The 25,167-nt window shown below is 36.1% G+C and overlaps 4 protein-coding genes across 6 annotated transcripts; 2 read left to right on the top strand and 2 right to left on the bottom strand.

Moving 5' to 3' along the window:
• Positions 1-1,666: 1,666 nt before the first annotated feature.
• Positions 1,667-8,087, top strand: LOC140790107 (pyruvate dehydrogenase (acetyl-transferring) kinase, mitochondrial-like). The gene is made up of 6 exons (XM_073140035.1): positions 1,667-2,095; positions 2,947-3,205; positions 3,399-3,579; positions 4,339-4,486; positions 5,625-5,835; positions 7,899-8,087. Exons 1-6 carry the CDS (start codon positions 1,847-1,849, stop codon positions 7,955-7,957), a joined length of 1,107 nt encoding a protein of 368 aa, XP_072996136.1. The 5' UTR covers positions 1,667-1,846; the 3' UTR covers positions 7,958-8,087.
• A 1,702-nt stretch (positions 8,088-9,789) lies between these two features.
• On the bottom strand, positions 9,790-13,841 carry LOC140790108 (uncharacterized). 3 transcript variants are annotated; one of them, XM_073140038.1, is made up of 7 exons: positions 13,413-13,841; positions 12,410-12,502; positions 11,846-11,876; positions 10,889-10,915; positions 10,687-10,816; positions 10,526-10,604; positions 9,790-10,221 (listed from the first exon to the last, which is right to left on the bottom strand). In XM_073140038.1, exons 1-6 carry the CDS (start codon positions 13,476-13,478, stop codon positions 10,550-10,552), a joined length of 402 nt encoding a protein of 133 aa, XP_072996139.1. In that variant the 5' UTR covers positions 13,479-13,841; the 3' UTR covers positions 9,790-10,221; positions 10,526-10,549. The 3 variants fall into 3 exon arrangements, with proteins under 3 accessions (XP_072996139.1, XP_072996138.1, XP_072996137.1); XM_073140037.1 differs by having other exon boundaries at positions 9,790-10,122; XM_073140036.1 differs by lacking the exon at positions 9,790-10,221 and having other exon boundaries at positions 10,390-10,604.
• On the top strand, positions 13,574-16,610 carry LOC140790105 (pentatricopeptide repeat-containing protein At4g21065-like). Its single transcript, XM_073140032.1, has one exon. It carries the CDS (start codon positions 13,882-13,884, stop codon positions 15,850-15,852), a length of 1,971 nt encoding a protein of 656 aa, XP_072996133.1. The 5' UTR covers positions 13,574-13,881; the 3' UTR covers positions 15,853-16,610.
• Positions 16,611-16,853: 243 nt separating this feature from the next.
• On the bottom strand, positions 16,854-24,788 carry LOC140790106 (CBL-interacting protein kinase 1-like). Its single transcript, XM_073140033.1, has 14 exons — positions 24,516-24,788; positions 21,895-22,230; positions 21,684-21,746; positions 19,654-19,725; positions 19,467-19,574; positions 18,999-19,079; positions 18,860-18,913; positions 18,640-18,765; positions 18,340-18,549; positions 18,146-18,247; positions 17,675-17,791; positions 17,501-17,572; positions 17,282-17,356; positions 16,854-17,180 (listed from the first exon to the last, which is right to left on the bottom strand). Exons 4-14 carry the CDS (start codon positions 19,696-19,698, stop codon positions 17,061-17,063), a joined length of 1,110 nt encoding a protein of 369 aa, XP_072996134.1. The 5' UTR covers positions 19,699-19,725; positions 21,684-21,746; positions 21,895-22,230; positions 24,516-24,788; the 3' UTR covers positions 16,854-17,060.
• Between the last annotated feature and the right edge of the window lie 379 nt (positions 24,789-25,167).

Raw genomic sequence — 25,167 nt, 5'->3', positions numbered from 1 at the left:
TATTAAATTTATTTAAATCGGATCAAAATTGATATTTATATTAGATTAACACCGTAAGACTTCAAGTCGCTGGAACAGAGAGCAACTGGATGTGATAAATAATCTCTCCCAGTAATAAATAAATTTTGGTCTATGAACCAACGTTGTTCATGCATTAATCACTTCTCTCACCTTAAACTCGAGTTCTTCAAGGATCCTCATCTTCTCCAAATTTTTCTACATGTCTTTATCGAGAGGAAATTATGGTAATAATTGTGAACGTTACACTAGACGTGGAGTGCCAGCTTACTAACTGCAAATGCTGAGGGCATCTTCCACGTGGATAAGTACAACTTTTTCCAAGTCAGCATACAGCTAGCCAAACGAAGTATGCCACGTCAGACCCCGGAACCATCGGACTCTAGGATTATTGAACGCCGTGTTACGCACCCATGATGAACATACATAGTTTTTTATTTTCATCTGAGTGAGGCAATGATACAGAAAAGGGAGGTGATTTGAATTAATTACATCTCTCTCTCTCTCTATTTTTTAAGTTGGAATTTACTTGTTGTAGAGTTTTTAAGGGGAAATTATCTTTCACCCTTCTTCCTAGTTAGGCTTCAATTTATTTTACTATCTATAGTGTCGTATTTGATCGTACTATAAGTTGAATTTAAAGATATTTATTAGAGATAAAATTATAGAGACAGTATATTATTTTAGATGCATTGAAAAACTTATTTTAATACTCTACTAACTTTATATCTAATGAGTATCTTTAAATTCGGTATGTGGTATGGTTAATTTTAATTTGGATATAACCATAAGAGATAATTTGATACAAATAAAATAATAATTGGTGAAGTGAAATTAAACCCAACTACAAAAAGAGTATACATATAATTTTTCTTATTTCTAATATTTAACAGTTTGTAAAGGACACGAAAATGATAAATTACAGTATGTTCTTCAGTAGTTTGATCCGATTTTAACTTAACTCTGTGGTCTACATTAAGCTACAACTAGATGTAAAAGCCTTACTTAATAATGGCAATAATAGTTTGACCGTTTAGCAACTCAGTTATAACTGCAAATACTTATGCAAATAAACTAGGTCGATTTAAATAATTATAATTTGGTATCGATTATACAAGGGGTTAAAGTACTTAAATTTAAAGTACAAGGCGTAAATTAAAATTAAACTATATCACAAGAGGTAAAACGTAATTTTGGCACAGAATTGAAATCTATTTTGATGTTCTGGTGCAAATGGTCATAAATACTTGAAGAAGCTTTTGACCAAAACAAAACTGCTCACAAACTTGTCTATCCAAATGGTTAATTTAAAAATATTAAATTCAAAATAAATATAAATCAAATATTTTTATTTTTTAATTTCTATACGGTAGATAAATCTAAATTATTTATTTAGTTAACAGATAAATATGAATTAAAAAAATAATCTTCTAAAACTCTCTATTGGTTACATTTTCGGGTTTCAAGCGCGAAAAATGCCGTGTAACAGGATCCACTAATCTCGGTCCCCACGTGTCAGCGTTTCAATGGCAATCATACCACCGGAGGTCCACGTCACTCCGACCGGCACGTGTCGTCGTGCGTCGGTCACTGGGCGCTCGATAACGTCCACTAAAACCATAAAAAGGTTAACTTTAACTAAAATTTCTAGAGATGAGAACAAGAGAGCAAAATTAGCAAAAAGGCCTCGTGCTTGTTATTTAATTCCCTTGCGATCCAATTTCGCTCATTTACTCGTCCTCCCCAACGCCGGTTCCTCAATCTCATCTCTCCATGCTTCCTCCTCCTTCTCGCTTTGGGTTCTTCTGAACGTCGCTTAAGGCTTCTAATGGCGGCGAAGAAAGCGGCGGAGTCGTTCTCGAAGGCGGCGGTGGACGAGGTGCATCGATGGGGAGCCATGAAGCAGAATGGGGTGAGCTTGAGGTACATGATGGAGTTCGGCTCCAGGCCCATGGAGAGGAATTTATTAATCTCCGCCCAGTTCCTTCACAAGGAGTTGCCGGTTAGGATCGCGAGGAGGGCCATCGAGCTCGAGAGCTTGCCCTTCGGGTTGTCTCAGAAGACCGCCGTCTTGAAGGTATACTAGGGTTTCTTTCTCTTTTATTTCTTTGGATATTGTGATTCTTCTCGAGTTCTGGGTGCGATTTGGGATGTGGGTTTTGGTTTTCTCGCGTCGATTTTGATAATGCGTCCTTAAAGTTTAGAACTTTTTTTTAACTATTTTGTCAAGATTTCGTGATTAGAATTGTTGGGTTTTCTCGTATCTTGCGTCAGATTTCTTTTACTATTTTTTATTATTTGTTCGTCCACATCCGTTTACTTCATGGGGAGTCCAAGTTTTCCTTTTTTTTTTTCGCATGAATAAGAAAAGTCAAAAATTAAGTTATATAGAGGACTACGCTAATTTTTTGATGTAGTATTTTCTTTTAAGGGTGTTCTTGTCTATGGTATTGGATCATTTTAGTATTTGCGTTAGGATTTGATGAGCCTATATCTCTTCTTGCTTGCGAGGTGTTCATATGTGAATCTCTGGTGTCCTCGGCTTTTCTATTGGGCTTGGAGTACGGATGAACTATTCATGTTCATCCTTCAATATATGAGGGTTCACACGTTGGATATGAAAGAGAGTTGCCTGTATCTGTCATGCTAAATTTATTTCTTCGGCATACAAACTAGTTAGGTAGGCTTTGCTTTCCATGAGGGTCTTAGGCGTCCACTGTATTCCTAATTTATTTTCACTACCCACAATAATATTACTTCTTCTTGACTGGCGCTTCTAATCTTATGGCAATTAATAGTCTTCACGATGTCCATCATTATCACATAATTCTTTACCTGTAAGCTCATTGTTCCTAGGGCCACATAATATTTGCATAATCAGATAACCTAAGGTCCTTTAAGGACTAATAAATTTATGTTATTCTGAAGGTACGTGATTGGTATCTGGATTCTTTCCATGATATTCGATCCTTTCCAGAAATTAAAGACATGAGTGATGAGTTAGCCTTCACTCGAATGATCAAGATGATCAAAGTGAGACATAACAATGTGGTACCGACAATGGCTTTGGGTGTACAGCAGTTGAAGAAAGAATTGGACCCTAAGATATTTCCAAGAGATTTGGAGGAAATTCATCAATTTCTTGACCGCTTTTACCTGTCGAGGATTGGTATTCGTATGCTGATAGGTCAGTATATTCCTCTGTTCTTCTTTTCCTAAAATGGTTTTGTTGTTTCATTTCTTCTTGATCTATTATAACTAGTTCACCATTTAATTAGTAATATCAATAATAACATTTCTTACAACGATATGCATGTGAAGGAATGAACAAATATGTTGCTTTCTCACTATCGTAATAGATCTGTCTTTGGTGAATTCAGGGCAGCATGTAGCATTGCATGACCCTGATCCAGAACCTGGTTGTGTTGGACTGATAAGCACTAGACTATCTCCCATGCAAATGGCCAGGGCTGCTAGTGAGGATGCACGCAGTATTTGTCTGCGGGAGTATGGATCTGCTCCTGAAATTGACATTTATGGCGATCCTAGTTTTACCTTTCCGTAAGTCTTTATCGGTTATCTTAAAGAAAAGATAGCAAGTTATGCTTTCACGTATTGGTATTTTTTTTAGGGAGTATACAATGCTAGTATACGGTTCTATGACAGGAATCAATGTTCAAGAAATTTATAGATTTTTTAATTGAAAAGCTATCATTATGTACTTCTATATCAGGCAAAGGTGATGCATAAACGTGCATCATACAATCAATCTACTTTAGGTGATATGGTACTATGGTTGATCAGTTGATAATCCAACGAAGGCAAGTCCATTGTGCATGCTTACTGGGAAAATTTTCTCACTCCCTCTGAAGAAAGAGTTTAAGTAACATACATTCTGTTTTTATTTTTCACGAATTTTGTGATTTGACTGGTATTTCTCCTTTCTTTAATAATTTTATTCCTGCAAATTTTGGTTTTTTTATTTCTTTCACAGTATGTCTCTGGAAGAGTTGGATATCTCTGATTCTCTGTAGCAGTAACTTATCAACCATATTCTAGGCCTCTAAATGTCTATGCAAGTATGAACTCTTGCGCCATGGTTACATAAATTAATCCATCTAATAACAAATCTTTGTGTATTAGGTCTGCCTGCACATATTTGCAGTTGATTGCTTTCTTTCTGTTTTGTTTTTATATGGTCAATGCCATATTTGCATTGTGAATTTGTACTCCTTAATTTCAGAGGCAAGTTTACTTAATTACAAATTATTGGTTGTCTTTTTCCTATCTTTTGGTAAAATTCTCGAAACTTTGATACAGGTATGTACCATCACATTTGCATCTTATGGTTTTTGAGTTAGTAAAGAACTCACTACGTGCAGTCCAAGAACGATTCATGGATTCTGATAAAGAGCCGCCCCCTGTTAGAATAATTGTTACTGATGGATTAGAGGATGTTACTATCAAGGTATGAGTCTTTAATGTCCCCTTACATTTTTGATGTTGCTGCTATGCTAGGTTCTTCAAGGCTGTCCTAAAATCTAGAAAACTTGAACCTCAACACAATGGAATTTTATTTATCTTGGACAGTATGTTATTCCAAACTTTCGGTTATATTATTGCGTCTATTGTTTCTCTTTTCTATTTTTCATATTACCAAGAATTATCCATACTAGCAACTCTAGTGCAAAGATTAACTGTAAGTCTTTTTCTTATCCAAAATAAAGAGAAGTAATTCCTTCTGCTAACGAGACATCATGGGCAGAGGATAATTGATGAAACTTTACACATTTTTCTTGTGGAACTATGAAGAGAACAATATTCATTAACATTTTGAAAGTTATTATTGATTTACTATGAGATTGTGAGAGTCGTAACCTGATTTACTATATCAAGGACTTACTTATAGATCACTAACTAGTTATTACCAACCAGATTTAGATCTTCCTGTATGTCAGTGAACCTTGGTGTCCACTTGGAAGTGTAATCGTATATTCCTATTATAAAAATAAAAAATGTTCTTGCTCTAAAGCCTTATCTTAAGCTTCATCTATATTTGGCTACATGATTGCAAACACATTAATTTCATATTAGCTCTTCCTTGTATAGAATATATAGGTAAAATTACAAATTCAGTCTTTGTGGTTTGCTTCTCTTGAAAAATTTACCTATGTTTTAATTATTATATATATGATCCATCTGGTTTGCAAATTTATAAAATCACTCCTTGTGGTTTTAGTTTTGTAAAAGAAATTTCTGTGGTTTCAGACTTTTTTAGTTAGTCCTTATGTTTTATTTTATCATAATGATTCTCTCTATCCCTTAAAGTTAAGGGAGCAATTTTGAAAAGGTAGCAAACCACAAGGATCACACTTATGAGATACTAAACCATAAGGATATCTTTTATAGATATTAAACCACAATGATCTAATACATAAAATTTCAAGCCACATCCCTCTTTTATAAATTTGAAATAAGAAACCATGGGGACTGATACTATAAACTTGAAAACCGCAGGGGTTGAGTTAATAGTTTTATTGGAAATGTATTTGCCCAAGTTTGCAGCTTGAAGTTTTTCATTGACTTTCAATCTCTTCCAAATGCAGATATCTGATGAAGGTGGTGGAATAGCAAGAAGTGGTCTTTCAAAGATTTTCACTTATCTTTATAGTACAGCAACAAACCCACTGGATGAGAGTTATGAAGGAGTAACTGAAGGTGTAACTATGGCTGGATATGGTTGTGGGTTGCCCATCAGTCGTCTTTATGCTCGATATTTTGGAGGTGATTTGCAAATTATCTCAATGGAAGGATATGGTATGACCATTATTCTTTAAAGCTGAATACTTATTCAATTTCTTTCCAGCATTTGTCTTTCACCGGCTTTCCACCTGTGGTTCAAAAAGATGGCATATTTAACAGGCAAAAAATTATAAATTTTGATTTTACAAAGGTGTTGAACTTGGTCTATTTAGGTACAAATGTAATATAAAACATGACTATAATTTTTTCACTTTACTTCTTGATGTCGAAATTTATAATGCTTCGATTAACATCTGTTTTATCATGTTAGAATTAGATGGGACCAAGGAATTTTTCTTTATGTTTGAAGTAGATCACTTGAAGGGCTAGAATAGAAAGGAAAAAGGACAGGCGGTGACAAATAAGAGCATCAGACCAGCACATCTGTTTGTCTAAATAACTATCCGGAGCATGATAAAAGGCTATGCTAGTTCACCTCTTATAACTACTAATCCATGCTTTAGTAGAAACTTTTGTTGTAATCTGCCTCTTTACACCATTCAGTGTGTTTATTCCTTTTTTTCCCCTTTGTTACACTTCCCCATTTCCTTCCTCTTAGAGAGGAAGAGAGGGATATAAGTTAAGCCACAAATTTGCTCCTCTCTACTATTTATATACTAATTGGAGGAATCAAATCTCTTTAGTAATATATAGGACTTGGGAAGTTTAACATGCTATTTTCTGCAACATAATTTTGTTGTTGGTTTTTCTTTTCTGTCCTTTTTTCAACTTCTTTTCCTTTTCTTAGACGGTTTTGTTGGTACATATCACTCTCTTATGTGCGAATTAGCATCCCCTTTTTTGTAGATAGCACAAAAAACATCACTCTTTCTCTCTAGAAGCGTGCTTAAGTATGGTCAATATGTATAACTTTAAATTATGCATGTTTTTCTATCTCAGGTTGAGAGGGTGTGTGATAAAGTTATCACATCATTTTTCTTATCAAAATGTGCATAAGAATTTTATTTATGTTTTAAGGCTTATACACTAACCAAATGAATTATAAGTTTCTCAATCTTTGAAAGTTGTATTGTTGAATTGATCTCTCTCAACCTCAGTAGCAAGCTGATGCCTTTCATACTAGTAAAAGCATTTATTGATGCAAGTTTTTCTCCAGAATAATCCTTTTAGTTTGATTTGTATGTTTTAGTGCTTGATCGTATATTAAGATCCATGATATCTATTTGTTCTTTTCTTGGTAGTATACTCGATTCTTGGTAGTATCTATTTGTTCTTTTCTTGGTTTCTTGGTTCTGAATTTGCATGTCTGGTGCTCTTTAATGCTAGTCCAAATTATTTGAGTTGAAAGATGCGAAACACCAATTAGCTTATGTTGGTAACTTGGTATGAGTTATAACTCTTTCATGTTTTTGTGAGTCAAATCTTTTTTGTTTCTTTGTCTTCCCCTTTCTACCTTCAATACTAGTTATTAGAATTTCTTTTGATGAAGCATGCAAATGATGTGCCAGAGTTATGGCCATGGTCTGTTTGATTATCTCATTTTAACATATCTTGAATTTTAATTTCATTTAGTTTGAGATAAATGTCAGAGAACATTAACAATTCAGTCATATCCTAGGTACTTTGTCATGATCCTCCCGGGAATATGATACATGTAGAAATGCCAGAGTTTTTGACCAACTAGCTTGTCTCAACTTTTTTTATCGAAATTGACCATACTCTAAACTTAATACCAAAAGAGGTCTGTTTCATTATAACTGTTATATAAGATCAGCTTTTTACTTTTAGATATACACACTAATAAGTTCAACATTTATACTTATAAGTTAACAAAATAAAATGGTATTATTATTAGCATTTAGATAAAATGCTGGTAAATTCAACTAAATCTGTTTTACTTCTTTTTTTTTTATTGCCACACATAAAATGTTGATTAGATCATCATTAGACCTCTTTTAGTATTAAGTTTGAATGGTGGTCTATTTCGGTAAAAAAAAAGAGTTTGTAATAGGGTTGATTTGGTCAAAAACTCTAGAAATGTATAAATAAATTTTCTTCTAATTCAATTGTTTCTTCATGCTCATGCAAATTCTTATTCTATATCTACTCTTTTGTAGGCACTGATGCTTACCTTCACTTGTCTCGGCTAGGAGATTCACAGGAACCCTTGCCATAACTCCCCGCCGCCGGATTCTGTATTATTCATCAGAAATCTCTCTTCTTTCATGTATAGGGAAATTAATATATGTGCTTACTGGGAGAAAGATATTGCTGCTGGTTTACAATATATTATAAGAGATTAGCAACGTCCAGTTTGTGCAACTATTATCTGCTAACTATTGCCCTAAAGAGTTCAATTTATACTGGAAGAGTTGCAGAAAGTAACATAACTTTTATTTTACAAAGTGGACACCCTTACCCTCCATCTTATCAGACGAATGTTAGTTAATTCATTTTCTAGGTTAACTTAATCTCAAATGAGAAAATATGCCTGTATAGACTTAATAATATTTCAATTAGTCAACATAATGGACTTAATCTATTTTTCTCCCCTAAACATAGCGGTAAATATTTTGGATAGTTCTATGTTTCAATTTGACACTTGATCAAATATCCTCCTATTGCAGTATCGTTGTTAACTATTGGTTAGGTGTTTTTTTGGAATTTAAAATAAAAAAGATATGGAGTTGTTTTTAAGTCCAAGCAAAAGTAATGTGTAAATAAGTCAAAAAAAAGAAGAGGAAAGTAATGCGTAAAACATAAATAGTCTAAAACGCAGGGTGTTAAATGTAAGCTTTCCATTATTTTTTTTTTACATCGCTGTCATATATTATGTGATCACTGCATAGACTTTTCGTGCAGTCTGATTGTCTTGAAAAATGGAACCCATGAATTAAGTCTTTCATGTTGTGGGGAAAAAGAAAACACCACTTAAAAGTCATGAAAGGATATCTCTACACGTTTTGAAGGTTTGAGTTTCTTTTCTATGAAGGAAACGATCAATTTGAAAGGGAAAAAGAAAGAAAATAAAAAGAAGCCATGCTACCTTGATTGAGATTTACCATTTGACTTCCTCCCTGCCCATCTGTTTTAGTAGTACTCCTGTCTCTCTTTCCATTTTGAATGAGCCTTTCTGGGCCAAGGGTGATGAACTTGCTTGTGAGGATTAATGAGCTCTTGGTTCAACTCATGCTGGTGCAAATTATGGGCAAAGGGCAAAAAGCCAGTGCTTTATAAGCATTTTCATGACTCTTTCCACCCTTGAAAAGAGTTTACTCAAAGTCATTAGGAATGGGGAATCCTATTGGGGATATTTCAGATAGTATTATTTATGATTCCTATTGCTCCCTGTCATGATAAGTGGATTTGGGCCACTGTCCTAAATCCTATTGGCCACACTACTGCCTCTTGGATTTCTATAATCCTCCTTGCAGAGCCTAGACAAGTAGTGTAGTTCCTACCTGGGATGGTTGGCATATCACTTGGACCAGAATGCCAAAAATTATAATTTTCTTTTGGAAGTTTAAGTGGGGGCTGGCATGATGCTTTGTCAAACGTCGTCTGTATGACGGACTCAATCAGGCTAGCCCTTTCTTTTCCACCAAACTCAATGTAAGAAAGATGGAAGGATCGAAGGGGATGATCTATTGTCGTTGAGCGCATATTTGAGATATTTGAAGTATGCTCCAGGTAAATGTTTATTGTTCTTAAAACATGGTCACCTCAAGGTTGAAGGTTATACTGATGCTGATAACCAAAGATCTACCTGAAGATACTTCATCTCTGTAGGTGGAAACCTTGTGACTCGGGAGGAGTAAAAAGCAACCAGTAGTAACAAAGTATAGTGTCCGAAGCTGAGTATAGAGGCATGGCAATTGGGGGTATGTGAGTTATTATGGTTAAGGAACTTACTCAACGACTTGTGAATCAAGATGACTTTATATTACGATAACTCCGCTAACAGAGGATATTGATCATCTCTTCATTTACTGCTCTCGAGCAAAAGCATTTTAGAATGGCCAATGGGATAATGTTCAAATAGTTAAAAGGGGTTTACCCAAGTTCAAAACTACCCTTCGGTGTATTATTTAGTCAAGGCCTTTGGCAGGTCTAGAAGAACAGAAATGAGTTCTTGTGCTGGGGCCAATCAACCTCTTCCCAGGAACTGGCTTTCATCAAAACCATGGTCATGAAGTATTTTCAGACACTTCAGAAGCCTTCTTTTGGGTTGTCCAAGCCGAGGCCTCAAGCTGGCTCTCCAACGCACCAATGATCAACCCCCATATTAAATAAACATTCTCATCGAATTCGACTCTGAAATCTCGGCTTCACATCCTGATCCTGTAGAGAAGGAAGGACCCACCCCCAAATCAGACACATTCATTGACATCTTCCACCGGTTGGATTGTATATATCTATTTCTTCCATCAACCATTCGATCTGCAAATTGGTTAGCAGCCCTTGGTAGATCACAGAGATTTTTCTATTTTTTTTTTGGTGGATGTCCTAGTATTTGTTGGGATACTTGAGGCACTTTTGTGCACTTTTTAAAATAAATAAATTATATATATATATATATATATATATATATATATATATATCTATGCATCTCAAAGAGGAGCTTTATAAATTTTAGTTCACCTTTCTGCTATGATACACAGACAATCAACACATTCAAGATCAATGACAGCTGCTGGCCTCTCAGTTGGTATATGTATGCTTATATTGTATATAAATTATTTACCTGAAAGATTACTTGGTGTATTAATTAGGGTAGAAATGGATTGTGGGAAGGATAAGCCTCCTTTTGCCTCTTGTATGCCCTGCATAATACAAAATGATGCAGCACCAGTCATACAAGACAGGAACATACAGAAGCTGAGGGGAATTGAAAGCTTTACTTACCTTGTAGCATTCAAGCCACCAAAGGAAACGATTCCCAGCACTAGGAGGACAAATGGGGTTTTAACCAAAGTTCGATTGGATCTCCCGTATCCCGTGGGAACACCAGTTCTCACAACTCTCACATATGTACCTATTATATATATATACCATCAACAGAAGTACTATAGTAAGACGAACTGATATGGGTCAAACATAAATGTACCTTCCATAGGACTTCCGAATCTTGTGCCTGCAAGAATAAGAAGTATAAAATCACATTTACAAAAACATTACAAGTAGTAAGATACTAGAAAAATCTCTGAATAATTGAAGCTCATTATTCCACAATATCTCAATGACTCATTAAATTCAAAATTTACAGCTCATTAAGTTCAAATACTTGGTATGTCATTTACATCCACAAGTGATTGCATTGACAACATATATGACAATAAACTATTAGGCATTGTTTTTCTGAAGATAGAATTCGTAGTGGAGAAACATCCAGTTCGAAAGAATAAAACCAGAAAAGTGGTCGCAACTTGCAATATAGAACAGTTTTCAAGCTTTCAAGAGTATATAATAATATAAGTAACTGTGGGTGAAGATATAGTTGTTTATCTGAAGTATAAGAACCTACAAATGGAAGTGAGACATTATTACAAAATCGAGATGAAAATGAAACAAAATGATTGAATATAGACACATAATTTGAAAATTTTAGTTCATATTCAACTGGAGGTTGATCTTCACATATAGTTGCAATGTTCTAAAAGATAGTTGCCATATGCAGGCAATCAAAGAAAAGAAAATAACTTCAATAAAATGAAAGATAAAATAGTATCCTACACACCCACTACAATGAGTCAGTCCTCTAGAACTATACAGGAAATCCCTCCAAGTAGAGCATAAAATGTCCGAACTAAACCTACCACATCAGGCAAATCCAGGAAAGTTGATCAAATCTGGAAACTTCATGTTCTGTTGAAGCATTTTAATATCCATCTCCAATAAATTTTAATATTTACCTTACCAAGATAACTCAATTGACTAAACCACAGTAATGACAAAACAGATTACATCTCTATGATTGAGCAACCTATCACAACTTCTATAGCCAGCGACTTTGGAAATTATCATATGTAGAATCTAAATGGAGCTTCATGGGGAGAGCACATACCTTCCTGCAAGCATGAGTAGGCTTCCGAAACCTGGAAGGTGTGAGGTCAAATCAGTAATAGGAGTAAAGGAAGTACATCAAGTAACTATATGTCTATATGGATTGTTTCAGCATCCCATTAGGAATTTAGCATGAGCAATGATGCAGAATTCTTTCTTTGAAGATGCTCTCTTTGATGCTTTGTTTTGAGTCTCATTTGGTACAGGCTGAAGTTCTCCTTTCTAATATTGCTTTGTGCTCCTCAGACAACTACATCTTGTTTATAATTTTATATTTGTTTGATTATACTATCTATAAATCAAATAGGTCAATAATGTCACTTCTTTTGAAAAAGCAAATGACTAATATGAAAGATAGGGGAATTTCTTTCAACATGGTGTGTGATAAAGCTTCTTGGTGATTGGTAACTTAGAACTTGACAATTTACAATAAAATTTTCATTTTCCTCCAAAACAAGACAATGTAATGAAGGATGACATAATTTAGATTTTGTTGCTCGAAGATCAATAAAGAACCAAAACAATCAAGATGGGGAATAGTTCTTTTCTGCCCAAGAAAATGCACCTGTTTAAATTTTGATTCAGCTTGGGATTTTTCATGTGCTGGGAAAAGATCAGGATGAGACTCTAGCACTTTTCTTCTATATGCTGCCTTAATCTGCACAAGCAATTCAGATGTCAAAGAGTCTTTAAGTCACAAGGTCAGTGAGTAAAAGAGGAGCGATAAAATTAGTGATTTCAAGCGGTAAATCAATTGTATAGCACTATAGCTATGTAATATCTCACAATAAGAAATTAAGTAGCAAAAAATTTATAAGGATTATGTTTTTATGGTCAATCAACAACTCACTGATGATGATAGTGCTATGTCCCAAGTTAATTTGCCGCAGTTACATAAGCATTTTCTACCTTTCTGCTCTTTACTCTATGGCTTCACTTTGCTACTCATAGGTTATCTCCCGTCTTCCAAAACCTTTCTTAAGACAGGAGTCCATAATTTCTATCTACTAAATGCATTGGCAACTCAATTCCTTCTTTTGTCTGAGAAACATACTTCACAACTCTATGCTAATTGACATACTTTTTCGGCTCAGTATTTTGTTGATCTCTCTCATCTAACTAATCCTATGTAAACAACCCAGTGGTATATGACCGACAACAGCGGCAGAATCACATCAAGAATTTCATGTTCACTTATGTTTACTCAGAAATTAGTGTTCCAGTACGCAATACATTTTTTCCCAATTTAATTACCTTAATTCATTTGACCCCAACTGCAGGATCAAGAAATTAACCATTAGCATTTCAATCACGGGCAACATTGCTGATCAAATTAGGATAACAAACAAACAGAAGGATGAGGAGATATGGAAAAGGAATCAAACCAAATACTAATATGTGGTTCTATCGCAATCTAAGAGCCAAGAACTAAACGGGGCAATTCCATATAAGAAACCCTAGAAAGTAGAGATTCAAAATTTTTAGAAACCATTCTCTGGACGAATGATAGAGTACGAACTTTTGGTGATCAAGAAGAGGGGGAGGGCGATAGAGAAGAATTGCTGTACCTGAGAGAGAGTGGGGCGAGAATTGGGAGAGAAACCCAAGAGTTTCTTCGCAGCACCGCTCTGCATATCTCTCTCTCTCTCTCTCTCTCTCTCTCTCTCTCTCTCTCTTTCGGTAGCTCGACGGTCGTGTGAAGAGCGGTGCTACACGTACGGCATTCGTCCCCCGAATAGAAATAGAAGTCAATTCAAAGTTTGATTTGATGATTTGATCAAACTTAGCACAGATATCAAGCCTGATTCAAGCTTGAGTTTGAACCCAACAACTCGAATTAGACTTGATCTGAATTAAATTTCCTTGGTACTCGATTACACCCGCATCATGCAAATACCCGATAAGAACTAAGAAGATAACATAACATGGGAAAACTTTTTCATCTTAATCTCTTGGTCGTTTACTCGCTCCCTCCTTTTATAGCCGTTAAATTAAATTGTTGTTAAAATTCAAACTCAGAACCAGAATCAGTGAGGAATGCTCCTCCCGAACCATGGGATACCACTCACCATCCCACCCTTCAAAAGCCTAGAACGCAAAGCAATGGAGTTAATCCAAGAAGCCACAAACTTCGACCACCTCCTCCAAATCCACTCCATCCTCCTCAAAACCTCTCTTGATCACGCCCACTTCGTCCTCGCCAAGTTCCTCCGCCGTTGCTTCTCTTTCCCTTCTCCTCAATCCTTCTTCCATGGTCGATCCCTCTTCGACCAAATCGATTCCCCGGACACCTTCCTTTGGAATACCTTGATCCGTGCTTGCTTGCAAGCCCAAAATCCATCTGAAGCTTTAAGAATGTTTCACGATATGAGGCTTCGAGGGCCGGTGGTTGCCGACAGTTTTACCCTTTCGTTGACTTTGCAGGCATGCGCGAGGTCGAATGAGCGTAGGATGGGTGAAAATATTCATAGCCATGTTCTGCAACTTGGTTTCATATCGGATTTGTTTGTGCAGACTGCGTTGGTGGAGATGTATGCGAAGGTGGGAGACATTGGGGTTGCAAGAAGGGTATTTGATCAAATGCCTGTGAGAGATTTGTTTTTGTGTAATGTTATGCTGGCGGCTTATGTGGGATGCAGTGACATGCAAAAGGCTCGCAATTTGTTTGATGAGATGTGTATTAGGGATGTTTGTTCTTGGAATACCATGATCCGTGGCTACGCCAAGGATGGCAATGTATGTGCTGCGAGGGAGATATTTGATAGGATTTGTGAGAGGGATGTCTTCTCTTGGAGCTTGATGATTTCAGCGTATGCTCAGAGCAGGCAGTCTAATGAGGCATTGAAGTTGTTTAACGAGATGCAGTTGGCGAATGTGGTGCCAGATGAGGTCACAATGGTTAGCGTTTTGTCTGCATGTGGTGACACAGGGGCATTGGGCGTTGGCTTGGTGATCCACAAATTTATTGAGAGGAACAGTATTGAAATAGATCTAAGGCTTGGGACTTCTTTAGTTGACATGTACTCCAAGTGTGGGGATATTGATAATGCTTTAATAGTGTTCCACAAGCTACGTAAGAGGGATGTTCTTGCTTGGAGTTCTATGATCATAGGGCTCGCAAACCATGGGCTAGGGAAGGTTGCTCTTGAGTTCTTCCGTAAGATGATAGAGGAGGGCATTAAACCGAATGAAATTACTTTTATTGGAGTGCTTAGCGCTTGCAATCACGTTGGACTTGTGAATGACGGTAGGGCTTATTTCAAGTCTATGATTGATGCATATGCTGTTATACCAAGGATTGAGCATTTCGGATGCATGGTTGACCTCTTAGGAAGAGCAGGCCACATTGAAGAGGCAAGGCAGCTCATTAGAGACATGCCATTTGAGCCAGATGCAATTGTCTGGAGGGCACTTCTCGGGGCATGTCGTATCCATAAAAATGTAGAGATAGCAGAAGAAGCTATTGCTAACCTACTAAAGTTGGAGCCTCATGTAGACGGGCACTATGTGCTGTTATCAAACATATATGCACAGGCCAACCAGTGGAATGGTGTCGCAGAGATGAGGAAAATGATTAGGAGAAAGAACATTCAAAGGGTTCCGGGAAGCAGTTCGATTGAAATTGACAATGCAATTCATGAGTTTCTTGCTGGCGATAAATTGCATCCTAGGTGTAATGAGATCTATAAAATGCTTGAGGAAATGATGGGCCGGCTAAAGAAGGCCGGCTACAGGCCAATGACATCTTTGGTTTTGCAGGACATTGATGAACAAGCAAAGGAGTATTCATTGACTGAACATAGTGAAAAGTTAGCAATTGCTTTTGGGCTTCTAACCACCCCTGCAAAGTCAACCATCCGAATAACAAAGAATCTTCGAGTGTGTGAGGACTGCCATTCTGCTATCAAACTTGCATCTTTAATATATGAGCGTAAACTTATTGTTAGGGACCGAAATCGTTTCCATCATTTTTCTGGAGGGGAGTGCTCCTGCAGGGACTACTGGTGAATCATGAGTTTGAGAAGAAATAATGACCCAATACCACTTCTGGTTAGGCAGATGAGGAAAAAAAAAATCAATGTCTATTGCTGCAGTGAGACCACTAACCTGTTCTCTTATTGCTCCCCTCTTGTAAAATTTGTTTCTGGTTTTCTACTGACTCAAGTGTGAGGAAAATCTTTAGCTGAAAGAAGGAGAAAATTCACATGACCTGCATAGATGGCAACCGTTTTCCCATTTCCTCAGATACAACCCAAAAGTCACATGACAATTCAGCCTGAAAAGATCCTTACGAGGTCAAGATAGATAAACATGCAATGAAATTTCTGAATGAACTTGGATTCTTTGAATTTTTGGTTCGGAGTGGCAATGGTGAAGATGGTGAGTCTCGTCTTTATTGTAGATCAGAATTACAAAAGTTACAGAGTTTTATGGGCACCTAAATAGGCACTGATTGAAGGCTCTCCAATAAGAGTATTTATGGGACCTTCACAGATTTTTTTTCTTGCATCTTTTAGCATGAGAACTACAGAGAGAAAGGCATAGAAGGTTCTCATTGATCAGCAAAACAATCGGTGGTTTCTTCTGAAGCTGCACACAAGTATTAAATAATAGATTAAATTTGTTTTGTCATTTGTTGTTATAAGCTGATCAATGGCCATGTACCATAGCCTATAAAATACACGTAAAGTGGTTGATGCTTGTCTGGCTCTGGAACATCATCTGATGTTGTGCATAATGATTTATAAAATTTAAGGATGCATGTATACAGGGTATTTCTGATTTCATCATTTTTTGCACGTCAAGATGTTGACTATAATCAAGCTTTAATGGATTTTTCGTTCTACAAATTGTCAAGCTGCATGGAAGTCTCTCTCTTGATGTGCCACCACCACCTTGCAGCTATCTTTTAGCATATACTTTTTCCAGTGACTAACAATCAGAAGATTACTTTCTACATAGTATCAGTGAAACATGGAATCATGTCACAACTAAAGCTATCTAAAGCATTTAACCTTGAAATTGTGGAGTTGCTTGTTTTATTTCTGTAAGATATTTACATTCTCATTTCTGCCTCACTCAAATATTCAAAACAGCATGACTCCACAAATATCCAGAGCATAAGGCCTTCGAAGAAACAATCAACCTTCTATTCTTAAGCTTGCTAAAGTTTTTGTACACTAATCTTTTTTCTCTATACAATCCAATAGGACTAGTTATAAAGCAGCATGAGTCATTTCGCTGGTGAACTTACAGGCCTCTGTCATAAGGGACTGCGTCATCAGAAGCTGCTGGCTTTTACAGATACCCAAATTATCTGATAGCTTAGCACACATCTGCATCCATTACCAATAGGTTATCCAGGATTTTTGCAATGCACAAATTACTCTATTCACAATATTTTGGAGTTGGTATCCAGAAAGAGTGAAAATAATACCTGTCTATACAATGAAGAATCACCGTATGATTTCCTCAATTCGACTACATACAGAGATGGACTGATCTCAAATAGCTGAACACAGTCATATAGTTAGTTTTTTAGCTCAATATGTGTGTGTGTACAGTAGTTTCATATACCGAATATCACTATTTCAGTGCAAGGTGATGCATATTTATTCCTACTAAGATCAAGAAAATGAACATCACAATGTTTTACCTCGGCAGCAACTGATAGAGACCCAGGGCAATTTAGGCTGGCTGAACCCTTGAGGTGCAGCTTTACTTTCAGCTGCAAGTCATATCAAAAGAATTATATTTTCTAGAGCTTCTAACATTTTGAAAGACAAGTGCTACCTGATTGTATTGTATGGAAGAATATAATTGTACTAACCTTGCCATTTCCTCTCTGTACTTGGAAACCCATCTCTGTAACAATACCTTCGATCTTCTCAAACAAATCTTTTGGCGAATAACTTGAAGTGAATCTGATTTTCCTTTCAGAGGCTTCCTGCAATAGCCAGTAACCAAATGATTCTTGTCCTGAGAACTTCATGTTATAATTACAAATGTGCACAATAGCATGAATATTATTAGAAGTTGGCCCCCTATTAACAAAGCTGCAGTTCTGAATCAAAATATATAGAGCAGAGCTTTGACCACTATGGCACCCATTGAAGACTATAGGAAACATATGAGCTTTAAACATGATTAGTACTAGGCTAGTAGGTGGTCTGAATGAGCAGAATGGTATCAAATTTATTATAACATATCTTTTTTTCCCAACCAGTTATGAGTCTAGTTTCCTGATAATTTCGACCGAGAATATATAACCAATAGGGCAAAGAAAAGAAGATGTATTTACCTCTTTCTCAAAAAATCCTGAAAGATCAAGGTATGAAGACATTCCAATCAGCTGAAAAGCATTAATATGGGAGGGTGCCCTGTGATCATCCGCCTCATCATGCTTCAAGAGACAGAAGGATGCTTTGCATTTTTAACATCTCTAACAGCATCATTATAATATTAGGAAATGTCATGCAATCAATCTTCCAGTACCTCTTTGATAGGGAGAGCTGCATCAGCAATATTAATATCTTCATCATCATCATAGGGGACAGCAGGAATATAATCTTGCTTAAACCAATCGTGTGACTTCATTCCAGCTATATTTATCCTGGTACTTGGATTAGGATCTAGAATTCTTTTGAGGATATCTTGAGCACCTGGAGAAAGCCACTTAGGAATCTTCGAGTCTCCCTTGAATATCTGAAAACAACCAAGAAAATCGCATTATGAAATGGTACAGCACTAATTAGCCCAATTTTTTTTCATGTTTCTCTCGATTCAATTACATACCTTTTGATAAAGAACAGCAAGATTTCTGTCATCAAATGGAAGATTTCCCGTAAGAATAATGTACAAAATGACACCAGAAGACCAGATATCTGACATTGAACCATCATAACCTCTGTTTGCAAGGACCTATTTTAATAGTCAAAAGAACTTGTCACCTTAGGTATTGCATGAAGCAAGAGTATAAGTTCACAACGTAGAGGAAAGAAACTAATATTCTTACCTCAGGAGCAATGTAGTTAGGGCTGCCACAGGTTGTATGCAATAATTTATCATTCTGACATGTAAGAAGGTGAACGAATAAATATATGCGTAAAATTTGAATTAGAGTATATGATCAAGACAAATATATAATCACATACCCCAAGATGTTGAGGTAAAGCACTGAGGCCAAAATCAGAAAGCTTTATGTTCCCTTTTGCGTCAACAAGAACATTTTCGGGCTGTAATAAATTTATAAAGTTATTATGCCAATAATATATATATATTGTAGTTTTAACAAAATGAATGTAGAAGAATAAGCAGGCCACATCACTATCATCTAACCTCTTCATAAGATGCTGAGGAACAAATGTCATAGTTCTCATGTATTATGGTGTCCATCATCTTGGTAATTTTAGGTGTAAGTAAGGGTATGATATCTTTCTTACTTCTTGATCAAGTTTAGGAGTTAGATAGGAGGTTAGAAGTCCTATGAGATTTTTAGGATGTGGATGAAGTGTATACGAACAGGCAGTTTTCACTACATTTCTCTCCTTCTTCCTCTTGCTTCCATATTAATTACTACTACCTGATTGCAAACAACTCTAGAAAATGTAAAGTTTATTTACCTTGAGGTCTCTGTGATAGACACCCTTTTCGTGGCAATAGCTTACAGCATCAATTAGCTGCTGAAAGAGCTTCCTACCCTCTTGCTCTGAGAGCTTACCCTTCAAATCCTAATGATAGAATAAACTAGCATGTTAGATAACTCTGTTTAAAAGCTAAAACAATGTGAGACTAAACAACTATGCTTACAACTTTTCCGAACAACTCTCCTCCATTTACATATTCGAGAACCATGTAGATCTTAGTCTTGCTTGCTGAAACCTGAGAGACACAATTGTCATTGGCTACTGGAAGAGATACACATAACAACAATAAGCAAGCTATATTTTACTTCCAACCATCTGGAATCGTCTAATTAGATTTAGATCCTTTTATTTCATTCAGTCAAGTTGTTTGGTCTCCTGCATCCAACTAAATAAGGATCATCGAATGGATGAGCAGATTCATAAATGGCTGAAGCATGTGGAATTACACAATAAGTTCTTTGACATTACTAATAAATTCAAATATTTACAGCTTCATAAATTTAACCTATAATTTCTGGGAATTTGGTATCTGCTCTTTGTTGTTATAAGAGAGAAAGGAACGATTGGATTGACAATTATATAATGCAAAAGAAGAAAACAATATTATATTTGAAATTTTAAATTATTAATATGTATAGTTTTATTGTTTACTTTTATGTATTTAGTGTATATAAAACAAAATATTCTAAAATAATATATTTGTAGATTTTAATAAGATAAAACTATACGCAAAGTATATTCACATTTAAATTGATAAAATATTTAGATTATTAATATTAAATTTAGTGCATATAAAGACAAATTTATATAAATTATTTTACTAATATTTTCTCCATACATCCAATTAAATATTAGATTATTAAGCAACTTTGTGGTGCAAGCGTATCGGGAAAGAATTGCATACCAATATGTAGTGCTTATTAAGCAACTCAAAAGTCGCTGTGATTTCGACCATAGAAATAAGCGTTTTACTAGTAGTCTAGTATGCAGAAAACCGAACTTGAGGTCCGATTTAGGGGTTCACATGGCAGGGCCCCATCTCTTAAAGAACGGGACCCACAAATAATCGGAGGCAGGGCTTCTCCTATTGGCTATCGTGAATTATGGGGTCCGGAGTTTGTAATAAAGAGGGTCCACATGCGATGCTGCGGTCCGAATCGTTCAGAAAAGGTGGAACGGACCCGATGTACCCATTGGTTGATTCAAATGGGCCCACCAAACGGCTCACCTATTTAACTGACGGCTTACGGGTGGGTGACGTCCGGAAAACTAACTTTTCTTTATTGCAGTTTAGTCCTCAAGGCGTTGTTTTTGACCAAACCAGTCCTCCCAATTTTTTTTCCTCCAATGAAAATCTTAAAATACTTAACTAGGTGCGTGATGGTATGTCAAACTACTAATTGGGATGACTGACTATTAAATATAAAATTAATTTTCATATATATCAGTGACTTATGTCAAAATCTAAAAAATTATTAAAAAATTACTAAGTCTTGTATAAAATTTCTATATAAGCTAGTTTCCAATTCACTAATTTATATTGAGAAATTTCTTCCCTAAAGCAACTTATATGAATTTTCTTTCTGTCACATAGTAATTTTCTTAATAACTTTTAATTTTTTATATAACACACTGATTTGGAAAAAGTGCCAAAACATACTTAATTTCATATTTAAATTTTAAGATAAATTAAGCGTCTAAAAGACAAACAAAACACCGACAGAATTAAAATAGCCAAAAACCGTTAAAATTTATGTATGCATCCTTAAACTAAGTCGATATAGTAAACTGATCAGCCTCCAGATCAATAAAACTTACTATAACGAAGATAAAAAGATAAACTTACTAATATAACTTTATATGGTAAATATTGTAGTTATTTGTAATTGCTGACGTGGCTAAATTAAAATAAAAACAATCATCCTCTCTAGTATTATACTTCTACGCCTACTAATAAAAGCCACCTTCCTACTCATTGGAATGAGCTGGAGCTGAGGGAGACGAACTCAGCTCGTTTTAATTAAACAAACTAAAAAATCTGAGACACAAGAAGTATTCATTGACTTATAGAAAGAGCTAAAGCGATCCATGATGCACCGGAGTAATTTTTCACTTTACCAGGCACTTATTTGCAAGAAGACGGATTAGTAGATAACGAAAAGAATTCAAAGCAGTGGATGATGAGAACGATACCTCATGTAACCTGACGACGTTCGGATGCTTTAACAGCTTCAACGTCCCGATCTCCCTCTTTATCTGTTCCCACTCCAAAGATCAAAGATCAAAGATCAAAATAAAATCCCCATAATGACCCCCCTTTTCCCCCCGAATATTCTTCCCGGAATACCCTTCGGAAGAACAAACAGATAGAAGAAAGGGCTCGTCTAAGATTAATTTCCATTACCTGGTCATCGGCCTTGAGCTCAAGGATCCGCTTCCGATCGAGGATCTTGACGGCGAACGCCTGCCCGCTCTCCACGTGTCTCGCGAACTTCACCTTTCCGAAATTCCCCTCCCCCAGCGTCCTCCCGATCTCGTACTTCCCCAGTCGAATCCCCCACCTCCTTCCCTCACCATTAACGGCTCCCACTCCGAGCTCAGATATCGCGAGATCCGGGAAGAAGGAAAGGACTCGAGTCGAGAAGCAAAGAGAGGGGAGGGGGGGTTGGGGGCGAGGGGCGGGAGGACTGCTACTTATAGGGAGGGCGGTGACGGGATCCCAACCGGTCCTCTCCTTCGCCTGCAACGTATTAACAAAAAGCCTTCTCATAAACTTGCCGTGAGATATGGTGACCGCCATTTACTAAAATGCCCCTGGCATGGATAATATTGTTCTATTTCGTGCATCCCCGTCAATCTTATTCTAATAGGAAAAGCGAGGGAAAAGTGTTATTTTATCGGGATTTTCTATTCGGAGAATAGGTGGAGGTTTTATGCCTTATCCGTAACAGTGGCTTTCTTCAATGATCACGAGGAATGTTTATTACTATGAAGGGGGGCACTAAAAGGGACCAAGTGGCTCCACGTAAAATGGTTTTGTTGGATTGCTTGCATTATTGAGGTAAGAAGGAATAGGCAAGAGGCAAGAGGTAAGGAGGATAAGACCAAATGGAGGAATACGTTATACTGAAATGAAGGCCAGTTTATTTGGATGTCTTGTTATGAATAATGCTTTGGGTATGACAAAATTGTATCTTTTTTAGGTGAAGTTGGATGAGTTGGATTAATTAATTAGCATACGACAGAATTCTAAGTCATCAAATAAGGTTTCCCCCTAGTAGTTTGCCATAGATTTCTTGTAATTTTCTTATGTGAATTATTGTGCTATAGATTTTAGCATAATATATCATAGTTTTTATATGATAATTTAAGTTATTATCGTGTCTGTTATCCCGCATTCATATTGGAAAAGGAAAGTTATCCTATTCGTTAACAAGAGTAGCGGGTATTAACTAACCCCTGATGGATACGTGGAAAGTCCGAGTCATCAATACATTTTACGGTACGTTCTAAGGGAGAACCACCCGCTACTTGAGCATTATTGTCATGCAGGCTGCTGACGTGGAGAGGGACGAACATAGAGATGTGCTGCTACGTGGCAGAACGGGACCACACGTCAGGACGACAACTCAGGTGGGCTCCACGAAAGAGCAGAATCATGTGAGTCCACGTATTAGGTGGGGACCGGGGAGCAATTTGCTAGGGAAGTTGTCTTCGAGTGGGACAATATATATAATTTGGATGCAACAATCGAGCAACAGGCTTTTGCCTTCGAAATTTGGTCAGATATTCTTTTAGATGATACATGATCATCAAGCTCAGCTCTATTTTAGCTCACATAGAAATAGACATATCGATGTGGCTCAAAATATCATGCTGTTATATTAGTCTATAGTTATACAAATATTATATTTTATAAAATATTTAAAATATTTTTGTGGCCAGATTGTTATGTGGCCTAGATCACAGAATCACTAAAGTACATGGTATTATTATAATATTTTGTAAAATTAATAGATGAATCTCTTATTAACTCACCCACTGCTTTAAAAATTTAGCTGTTATAGAATAATAATTTTTATATTTTATAATCTAAAATGCTTATATTTTAATTGACCGATACATTTGCTAAGATTCGAATTTACTATCGATTATGTTTTATTTCATCATTTTCACCGAAACCTAAAATCTCAAGGCCAATGGTAACTTTGGCTCATTGGGTCTTGTTTGTTTTGAGTTTAGAGATCCTCTCTGAACTAGTTTAGGGACTCTTAAACTGGTTCAGTAATTAAATATTTTTTTATTTTTTTTATATCTAATTAAATTTACTCTTTAAAAAATTAAAATTAAAATAATAAGATTAACCAATCGAGTTCGTAGCTTAATCTCAAATTAAACATATACTCCAAAAAGAGCTAAAAGGTTAACACCTTTTTAGCAAATGATTCCAAGCATAAAAAAGGTTGACGTAAATAGCAATAGCTGATAACGAAAGTAATATATATTTGAGATTAACAGTTTAGTGAAGGGCTTAATTTTCCTTTTAATGGATCATGAGTCAGTATGTATATGGCTAATTCTCCTAGCTACAAAAAAAAAAAAAAAAATAAAATAAAATAAGCAAACTATGACTCGGATCAAAACAAACGTCCATAAGTGCAAGTCTTTTTTTTTTTTTTTAATTTTTAATAAAAATATTTCTTTCATGAAGTACGAAAGAATTTATGCCCATCTGTGACCTCCTCCACCACTATGTGATGGCCGTACTAAAGAGGTTCTTAATTTCTAAACAATGCTCTTAGAAATAATTGCCTATATAATATAATCTTTAGGCAAGACAAGTACGATCGGTACTAATCTTGCTAATTGTAGTCTTAAATATTAGTATCTAATTAGTAAGTAATTAGCGAAACATGTAGTAGAGCAAGAAATTAGGGAATATTAATCTGGGAACAAAGGTAAGCTTCTAAATTGCACAAAAAAGTACGGATAAAAAGAAATAATTCCTTATTAGTAGTTTCTCACCTCTTTGAAGAGCACAACGCCTAGCCGGGCTGAAGAAGGTCCGAGCCAGTCCGGTCCGGTCCGGTCCGGTTCAGGATATGAATCGGGTCGGCTAATTCTGAGAGGAATGAACAGAGGGCAGGAGAAATGAACTACGAGCTGCGTCCATAAATAGGAGGGCAGGAGGAATGGATGTCGCAGAGGAGATGGGAGAGAGAGAGAGAACGACGTTCACCGTGTCGACTAGAGATTGGGCGTTGAAACCTCTGACGCGAATCACGAGGATTGGTCGTTCAGAATCATACAGATTGGTCTCCACGTTCACATCAAATGCCATTAATTTAATGATCCAGTGATTATGTTTTTTTCTAGATAATCTCGTTGGAAGAAACAATTGTATGTTGAAAATGAATTACCTTTTAAAAATAAAATAAATAATAAAATGGTTACCGAAGAGAGTTCCAATGAACGAGAAAGAAACAATATGTCACCGCCTGGAAGGTAAATATAGATGGTAGAGCGAGGTTCATAGTTCAACAAGCTAATTATACTCTATTCTTTGCAGGGGCTAGACGTGGCGGGTATAAATTAGTACTAAGAGCAAAAACGATCCCAGTATGTGAGACGCTACTATTTCTAAAGGATAAAATTTTTTTGAACATCATCATAGAGT

Source organism: Typha latifolia, chromosome 6, assembly GCF_019914945.1.
Source record: "Typha latifolia isolate L0001 chromosome 6, TyphaL0001v2, whole genome shotgun sequence".
Lineage (NCBI taxonomy): Eukaryota > Viridiplantae > Streptophyta > Magnoliopsida > Poales > Typhaceae > Typha > Typha latifolia.
Note: the sequence above shows the minus strand (reverse complement) of the source record. Positions and strands in the feature narration are given on the sequence as shown.

What these genes read in the sequence shown, in the direction of transcription:
- LOC140790107 (XM_073140035.1), top strand. Translation starts at nt 1,847, where the DNA reads ATGGCGGCGAAGAAAGCGGCGGAGTCGTTCTCGAAGGCGGCGGTGGAC. An exon ending in GATCCTAGTTTTACCTTTCC is followed by an intron (nt 3,580 to 4,338) that starts GTAAGTCTTTAT and finishes ACTTTGATACAG; the next exon opens with GTATGTACCATCACATTTGC. An exon ending in TAGAGGATGTTACTATCAAG is followed by an intron (nt 4,487 to 5,624) that starts GTATGAGTCTTT and finishes TTCCAAATGCAG; the next exon opens with ATATCTGATGAAGGTGGTGG.
- LOC140790108 (XM_073140038.1), bottom strand. Translation starts at nt 13,478, where the DNA reads ATGCAGAGCGGTGCTGCGAAGAAACTCTTGGGTTTCTCTCCCAATTCT. An exon ending in CTCGCCCCACTCTCTCTCAG is followed by an intron (nt 12,503 to 13,412) that starts GTACAGCAATTC and finishes TTGCTTGTGCAG; the next exon opens with ATTAAGGCAGCATATAGAAG. An exon ending in GGTGGCTTGAATGCTACAAG is followed by an intron (nt 10,605 to 10,686) that starts GTAAGTAAAGCT and finishes TGTATTATGCAG; the next exon opens with GGCATACAAGAGGCAAAAGG.
- LOC140790105 (XM_073140032.1), top strand. Translation starts at nt 13,882, where the DNA reads ATGCTCCTCCCGAACCATGGGATACCACTCACCATCCCACCCTTCAAA.
- LOC140790106 (XM_073140033.1), bottom strand. Translation starts at nt 19,698, where the DNA reads ATGGTTCTCGAATATGTAAATGGAGGAGAGTTGTTCGGAAAAGTT. An exon ending in CAGCTCTCCCTATCAAAGAG is followed by an intron (nt 18,248 to 18,339) that starts GTACTGGAAGAT and finishes TGTCTCTTGAAG; the next exon opens with CATGATGAGGCGGATGATCA. An exon ending in CAGGATTTTTTGAGAAAGAG is followed by an intron (nt 17,792 to 18,145) that starts GTAAATACATCT and finishes TGGCTATTGCAG; the next exon opens with GAAGCCTCTGAAAGGAAAAT.